This window comes from Hemitrygon akajei, chromosome 1, assembly GCF_048418815.1.
Source record: "Hemitrygon akajei chromosome 1, sHemAka1.3, whole genome shotgun sequence".
In the NCBI taxonomy this organism is placed as follows: Eukaryota; Metazoa; Chordata; class Chondrichthyes; order Myliobatiformes; family Dasyatidae; genus Hemitrygon; species Hemitrygon akajei.
In genome coordinates this window covers 206,332,195-206,340,777 of record NC_133124.1, presented here as the reverse complement: position 1 = coordinate 206,340,777, position 8,583 = coordinate 206,332,195, and the positions used below count along the sequence as shown (strand labels likewise).

The 8,583-nt window shown below is 46.8% G+C and overlaps 1 protein-coding gene across 5 annotated transcripts in view; it reads left to right on the top strand.

The window, feature by feature from the left end:
- The first annotated feature begins 2,663 nt into the window (after positions 1–2,663).
- Positions 2,664–8,583, top strand: part of LOC140734783 (probable JmjC domain-containing histone demethylation protein 2C) — a 103,495-nt gene continuing 97,575 nt past the window's right edge. The window contains exon 1 of one of the 5 annotated variants that reach the window (XM_073059300.1): positions 2,664–2,996. In XM_073059300.1, coding sequence (XP_072915401.1) covers positions 2,956–2,996 — 41 coding nt within the window. In that variant the 5' untranslated portion in view covers positions 2,664–2,955. The remainder of the gene's footprint in view (positions 2,997–8,583) is intronic. The other 4 variants (XM_073059291.1, XM_073059326.1, XM_073059346.1 and 1 more) reach the window with 4 other exon arrangements.

Below are 8,583 nucleotides of genomic sequence, written 5' to 3'. Positions count from 1 at the left end.
GCCCTTCCCGCCTGTTCAGCTACGCCGCCCAGAAATCCCCTAAGTTTACCCCTAGCCTAATCACGGGACAATTTACAACGACCAATTAATCTACCAACTGCTAAGTCTTTGGACTGTGGGAGAAAACTGGAGCACCCGGAGGAAACTCCTGCATTCGTGGGGAGAACGTATAAACTTCTGACAGATGGTGCCCAAATTGAACTCCATACACTGGAACACCCTGAGCTGTAAGTCTCACACTAACCACTACATTGCTCTACTGTTAGAGTTAGTGACTTGTGGGCTGCTCCCAACACAATCCTTACTGATTTGATTTGGCACATTTCACTGTATGTTTCGATATGCACGCGTCAAATAAAGCAAGTCTTTAAATCTTTATTCTTCATAAAACTGAGTTGTTGGCCAGCCCAGGTTGCGGGCACATGAGTAAAAGGCACTTGAGGTGAGCAAAGGCAGGTGTAACAGAGTTTTTGGGAGTAAGGCTAACCAGGCAAGTGTTTTAATAACATAGTTGTATCTGCAGCCCTCATTGGTCAGAGTTGACCATGGATATTGTGTCCTGGCTGTCCAGATACACAAGCTTGGGCAGTACGATGTGGAGAGCAAGCTGTCGCTCATGTAGCAAAATCCCCCTGTCCACACAGCTAATGAACCCAAAGGAACAGCGGAGAACGATACGGTTTGGTACCAGACTATCACAGGAGCTGCCAGTCAGCTTTGAGCTCGATGTAGGACTGCCTCAGGGACTCCAGCTCCGGATTCTTCCCTCGGGGTTTACTCCCGGAGCCTTCCTCATGAGTGGGTATAGCTGCAAAGTGGCGGAGGTATGAGATCAAAGTTTTCCCTCCAGATGAGCTGCCAACTTACGGCTGATGAGCCCCATTTGCCCAAGGCAACTGGTTTTAAGGCGCCAGTAACCCGTCTTTGCCCCTCCTCCTGTCAGTAGGAACTGTTCCGCTGGGCTTAGTAGCTAAGCCACATGTGAAGGCCAGGAGCTGTACTTGGTTGTCAATGGCTATTTGAGGCGCATGCCATTGGGAGCATTTAATAGATAGTGGGAGCTTATCCTCATTACCACCCCCAGCTATAACAACCTTAAGGAACCAACATATCCTACACACGTCTTCTTAAGCAACATTCCACGGAACACCGGTCTCAGGCTGGATATGGCTCTAGTGATTTGCTAATTGTTTTATTATCATTGCGTGCAGTGAGATACTCCGAGCTTTGTTTTTCCTGCCATCCAGACAGCTCATTTCAAGGCGCAGGCACAGTACATCAACAAAGGGAAACTTAATAACAGAGTGCAGAATAGGCTGTTACAGATACTGTTGCAGAGAAAGAGCGATGCAGAGACACAAATAAGGAGCAAGGGCCACAACAAAATTGACGGCGGTGTCGAGATCATCTTTATCATACAAAAGGTCCATTAAGGAATTTTATAACAGCAGGATAGAAGCTGCTCTTTAGCATGTCGTTGCTTTCGTTTCTTCTGCCCAGCGGAGAGGCGGGGGGAGAGATTGACCAGGGGTGGGAAGGCTTCCTGAGGCCATGGAAAGAATAGATAGAGTTCACTCCTCCTCCTACCCATAGCCCTCCCATCACATCCAAGTCAGAAGGCTGTGGATTCCAGCCAGATCTCAGAGACTTTCAATATTAAGAGAGTGTTGCAAAATCTGATTTGGCATCCTTTCGATGATAAGTGAAGCCAAGGCCGCGTGTACTCCCGATTCTAAGCTCCCCCCCCCCCCCCCCCCCGCATTATTCTGAAGAGAAACGTGGTCTCTATCTTGTCAGCGACCTGGCCAATGTTTACCTCCGAACCGCACCAGATGACCTCATCATGCTTCGGTCTGTGGGAGCTTATTGTGCACAAGTTGGCTGCCGACATTGCATGAATTCTGTCGGCAGTAACACTTAAAGGGATTCATTGCCTACAACAGGTTTATGTGTAGTTTCCCATTGACTCCATTGTATTTATTTGTTCTACTGTGAATGCCTGCAAGGAAATGAACTTCTAGGTAGTATATGATGACTTGTACATACTTTGATACTCAATTTACTTTGAACTTTGAAATATTTGAGTGAGGCAGAGAGACACGGAAGATATGGTAGATTGTGCAGCCCTGAACTATGCTATATAAATCCAAAGCAAATCACACAAAATGCTGGAGGTCAGGCAGCATCGATGGAAATCAATAACAGTCAACATTTCAGGCCGAGGTCCCTCTTCAGGACTGAGCAAATTTCTGTTCTTTGATAAATTTTACTCCAAGTTTGGGTATCACAGAACAATAGTAGTTCTTTCCTTTCCTCGCTGCTAATTTAATGTTTGCACATTAGTTTTGTGCCCCTTATAGGCGGGAATGGAAGAAGTCAGAGGCAGGAAGAGGTTAACTTGTTCACAGGTATCAGGTGCGAGTCAGTGAGGGGTTAACCCTCCGTGTGTGGCTGCTTGGCAGCTTGTCAAATGGCCCTGCAGTTGTTCCTGCTGTTTGTTGGTAACGTGCCAGCAAACAGCACAGAGTATCTGTACAACTTTAAACTCTGCAAAAGGTCATCTCTCCTTCATTGCATTCAAAGATCCCTTTATTGCTGCGTAACCTTGGCTGAGCAGAACAAGAGCCCCTGACTGGTTGCACAACAGCCTGCCAGACATGAATCAGAAATCCGGTTTATCAGCCTGTTCACACATGGAGACATTTCCACTGGTTGCCAAGCACAAGACAGCAGTGGAAACAGGCACTCGCAAGCCTGTGCCAGCAACTCACTTCCCTTCCGTCTGCTCGCTCCACTTGTTGCTAACGAGGTTTTGGGTTTCAAAGCCCGTGAAACACGAGCATTCTATCCCGTGCCTGACTCTAAACCTCGGTGACCCACATTTCTGAAGGTGTTATCTGGAGATTCTGGGACGCAGGCTTACATATCACAGGCCAGTGGAGTTCAGCGCGGTTAATGTTTAAGCCCGGGGTTCGTCTCCCTCTGAATGAAAGAAGGTAAGGACACGGCCCTTGAGCCTGTTTCTCTGGGAAGCCTGTTCCTTGGTGTGAGGATTTACAAACCGGAGTCTCTGAGGGGGGGGGGGGGTGGAGGTCGGTGGGGGAGGGGAATGTAGGAGGGGTTTTTTTTGAAGGCTCCAAGTTTATTTTTCTGGTTTGATTTTTATCTGGTGGCTGAACACTAGGATCAGCTGTCAGTCGCTTCCAACTGCTGTGAGCTTGGTCCACAGTAACAGCAGTGTGTCCCAAGCACATGGCATGAGGGATTTTATTTTCCTCTCATTTTTCGGCAGTTGTGGATTTTACTCATTTCTTTTGGAATGTCACTCAGCTGACTGGCGCTAACGTGAGCCTCCATTACATTACCTGACTATTTCACACGGGTGAGTGATGGGGGGTGGGGGGTGTTGAGTGGACCGGGGGGGGGGGGGGGGTGGGCGTAGCAGTTAGATCCGGGGCGAGCACTTTGTGGGCGAATTTTTGCCCGATCATACCTCGGGGCTTTCGGTGGGTAACACGGTCAGACCCTCGTGGGTTCAAACCCCCCACCCCCACTTTGGGCTTTCGAGCACCAAATCTCTCAGCATATCCTCCTCGGGAATTGCTGAGGGAGCGCTGCATTGTTGGAGGTGCCATCTCTCGGATCAGTGAGAGCCCATTGTGTATTTTTGAATAAGAACAGGGTGTTACTCTTGGTGTCCTGCTCAATAGTTGTCTCTCAGTCAACATGTCAAAATCATATCACATTGGTGCTTGTGTTAACTTGTTGTTCGCTAATTTGCTCTTGGAATATCTCAACAGTTTGAGCACGCGAGTATATTTCTTTGCTGTTAAATGGTTGTGAAAGCCACTATAATATGGGGGGGGGGGTGAGTGAGAGAAGTATCATTGTGGCTTAAGCCAGCTAAGATAGGGTCATTGTACAGTCTAGAAATGCCACGATTCGGGCTTCCCCAGATGAATAGTGTGCTCACAACGCGACTGGGAGAGTTTAGTGAACCGGAGTTCAAAATGTGACATGCATATAACATCCTGTTGATTCCAAACAGGCTTTCTTCTTAAACACGATTTAGCAGCCCGAAGGAAGGTCATAAATCAATGGTATAGATCATGTGGGGGGGGGGGGGGACACGACGCATCGTAGAGGGTGACATGGTGAAAGAGCAGAAGGGCAGAGGAAATGAGAGGACAGCATAGGAAGTGGGAGTTAGGGGCGGGAGGGAGTGTGGTGTTAGTGGGAAGGGTGAGGGTGGTATTGCAGACACGCGTGGGAGGGGAACACGGGTGTGGAGAGTGTAGGGCTGAGGAAGACACGGCGGAGCTTGTGTGGTTAAGGGGAACGTGGAGGGGTGGAGCATGCAAGGGAGGGAAGCGGGTGGCGAGGGGTGGGGCCTTTGTGGACATGGGTGGGGGGGAAGAGATGAGAGGGTAAAGAAAGGGTCAGTGAGAAGCCAACCCGTACAGTTGATCTGGGAACATAATACCGTGAAGACAGCCGTGAGGCTTCAGTAACCTTTGCAAAACCATCTCCTCTGTGGTCACTGAATCCTCCTGTGACTCGCTCAGCCCCAGAAGGCGTGATCATTGACACTTCAGGAGTCGTACACGATTCAAGTTCACCTCACCCCGGATATAAATTATCAGGGAGCTTGAGTTTTTTTAAAAAAATTAAGAATAAGAACAGGGAAAGAATTATACTTTATCATGAAGTGTTGAAAGTTGTGGTTACGTAAAGGTCATTGACGTAGATGGTGTTAAATGGATTTAAACACCAACTCAATGTGGTTGTAGGTAGGAACAGGAGAGACGTGTGGAAAATGTCATTTTTCTCTCTTAAGCATCTTTATCTTGTTTTCCTATTCATAGTGCTTAGATTGTTGTTGGGTTCATTTCCATCGAGGATTGATGCAGGTTTAGCACAAGTAACCACTTGTGGTGTATGGTAGTCAACCCTCTTCCCCTCCCCCCCACCCATTATCAGATGGTGCTTTCTTGACCTTGGTGATTTTTTTAATGGCCAGTCATGCCGCTAGCATTTAAGGCAGCAATGAAGGTGCTACATCTCTGGCCATGTTCAAAGCTTCCTTCATGTCAGCAGCTTCCTCTCTATTTATCACTACTGTCAGTCATGCAAGTCCTGGGTGGAGGCTCAGAAATACCATGGCACTAGGATGTAGAAGGATTCTGTGTTGCTGTTTCCATAACAGTTTTGTTTTGCCAGTCAGGGTTGATAGCCCTGAGCTGAACCCCTTATCCTGGAGGACTGGTGGACCCCTCTTAGTCTGGGCTCTACCCTCTGACTGTTTTGGCATGGGTGACCCTACCAAGACCCAAAACACAAGGCCTTGACTCCAGCCAACATGGCTATCTGGGTCACTGAGGCATGCAAGCCTACAAACCTTGACAAGGTTGTGATCCATTTGGAGGGACTTCAGCGATGCTCCCCACTTGTGTAACCTGGTTCCCATCTCTGCAGAATAGCAACGTGAACTGCGAAATCTCTCATTCAAACCCTGGGTTATTTTAAGTGGAGAAACCCTGGAAATTTGCAGCTCAAAAAGAAGTTATCAGTTTCATTGTGTTCGTTGCTAGGCAAAGGGTGAGCTGCTTAGATCTATTCCAGCATCCCAATCATAGCTTTATAAGACCATGAAGTATGGGAGTAGAATTTGTCTAGTTGGCAGAGCAGGCTTGATGGGCTGTTTCATCATGGCTGATCCATTTTACCTCTCAGCCCCAATCTCTTGCCTTCCCCTGTATCCCTTCATGCCCTAACCAATCAAGAATTTATCAACCGCTGCCTTAAATGTACATAAAGACTCGGCCTCTACAGCTGTCTGTGGCAAAGAATTCCACAGATTCACCAATCGGGCTAAAGAAATTCTTCCTTATCTCTGTTCTAAAAGGATGTGTCTCTATTCTGAGCCATGTCCTCTCGTTTTAGATACTTCTACCATAGGAAACATCCTCTGCACATCCACTCCGTCAAGGCCTTTCACAATTCAATAGGTTTCAATTACGTCACTTCTCATTCTTCTGAATTCCAGTGAATACAGGCCCAGAGCCATCAAATGCTCTTTATATGACAAGACATTCAATCCTGGAATCATTCTCATGAACCTCCTTTGAACCCTCTGCAGTTTCAGCACATCCTTTCTAAGATGAGGGCCCAAAACTGCCCACGATACTCCCAGTGAGACCTCACCAGTGCTTTATAAAGTCTCAACATTTGTAGGTATAGCTTTAGAGGTAATGGCTTGTCACATGCTTATCCATGTACATTCTGGATATGATTAGGGTCTATCTTTGACAAACCTTTCTGGCTACAGTTCCATATTCCACTTTGTCAGCCTTCCCATCCAATCCATCTACTATTTGTTAACTCTATGTTCCTTGCTTATTACTCTCTCTGCCAAGGGAAACGGCTGCTTTCTGTTTTTGCTGTCTAGGTGTCTCACTTTTTTCTACACTTTGATTAAGTATCCTTTGTTCGAAAGAATAGCCCAAGCTTGGGCAGCCTCTCCTCATGACTAAGCTTTTCCAAGCCTTGCAGCAAAACCATAAATCTCCTCATCAGACTATAGTGCTCTCACATCCTTCCATTGTGGTGGTGTTGAGGGCTAGTTATTGCCCAACTGATGGTGTGTGCTGTTTTGACATGACCTCCCTGCTCTTATCCTGTGCCTCAGCTGATATAGCCAAGTATCTTGTGTGCCGCCTTAATCATCTTATCTGCCTGTCCTCCTGTCTTTAAGGGACTGGGGACAGGCACTTCAAACTCCTATTATTGCTCCCTGTCCATGTTTGCCCATACATCAGGAGAGAGCCCGCCTTTGTTTTAATTTCCATTTCAAGGCAAGAACAATTTTGTGTGAAGCAAGTGGTTTGTTTACCAGGGGAAAAAATCCTTCCCTCTGTTAGCCTGCAGGTCACCTTTGGGCAAGGTGTAGTGCCAGTTTAGCCCCCTCACCTCCCCCTCAGATCAGAGTGTATGGTCGTATGAGCAGCTGGTAAACATTACAAGTCCAGGTTATGTGACCAGTGATGCTAGACAGTCAATCTCTGAAGAGTCTTTGCAGTGGTGTAAACGAGATGATCAGGGATGAGGAATTTGTCACTGAAGAGTGTGGATAATGGCTGGGGTCACCCGTCTTAGACCATAAGACGTGGGAGCAGAATTGGGCCATTCAGGCTCATTGAGTCTACACCATTCCATCATGGCTGATCCCAGATCCCACTTGACCCCATACACCTGCCTTCTCGGCATACCCTTTGATGCCCTGACTGATCAGGAAGAGATCAACTTCCGCCTTAAATATATGCACAAAATTGGCCTCCACCGCAGTCTTTGGCAGAGTATTCCACACATTTACTACTCTCTGGCTAAAAAAATTTCACCTTACTTCTGTTGCCTCTCAATTTTGAGGCTCTGGTTCTGAATACCCTCACCGTAGGAAACATCCTCTCCACATCCACCCTATCTAGTCCTCTCAACATCCGGTAGGTTTTAATGAGATTCCCCCCCCCCCCCCCGCATTCTTCTAAATTCCAGCGAGTACGGGCCTAGAGATGGCAAATGTTCCTTATGTGTTTACCCCTTCATTCCCTGAATCATCTGAATCATCCTCATGAACCTCCTCTGGACCCTCTTCAATGACAACACATTCTTTCTGAAGTATGATGCCCAAAACTGTTGACAGTACTCGAAGCGTGGCCTGACTAGTGCCTTATAAAGGCTCAGCATCATCTCCTTGCTTATATATTCCATTCCCCTTGAAATAAATGGCAACATTGCATTTGCCACCTTTACCACAGTCTCAACCTGTAAGTTAACCTTTTGGGAGTCTTGCATGAGGACTCCCAAGTTCCTCTGCACCTCTGTTGTTTGAACCTTCTCCTCATTTAGATAACAGTCCACACTATTGTTCTTTACCAAAATGCATTATCATACATCTCCCAACCCTGCCATTTTTTTGCCCATTCTTCCAATTTGTCCAAGTCCTGCTGCAATCACATTGCTTCCTCAGCACTACCTACCCCTCTACCTATCTTTGTATTATCTGCAAACTCCACAAAGCTATCAATTCCATTGTCTGAATAGTTGACAAACAATGTGAAAAGCAGCTGTCTCAATACCGATCCCTGAGGAACACCACTAGTCCCCGGCAACCAACCAGAAAAAGCCCCTTTTATTCCCACTTGCTGTCTCCTGTCTGTCAGCCATTCTGCTGTCCATGCCAGTAATGCCATAGGATTTTATCTTGTTAAGCAGCCTCATGTGTGGCACCTTATCAAACACCTTCTGAAAAACAAGTAAATGACATCCACTGCCTCTCCTCTGTCCACCCTGCTTGTTACTTCCTCGAAGAACTCTAATAGATTTGTCAGACAAGTTTTCCCTTTACAGAAACCATAATGACTTTGACTTAATTTATAATTAGCCTCCAAGTACCTCGAAACCTCGTTCTTAGTAGTCACCAACACTTTCCCAACCACTGAGGTGAGGCTAACTGGCCCATAATTTCCTTCCTTTTGTCTTTCTTCCTTCTTAAAGAGTAGTGACATTTGCAATCATCCAGTCCTC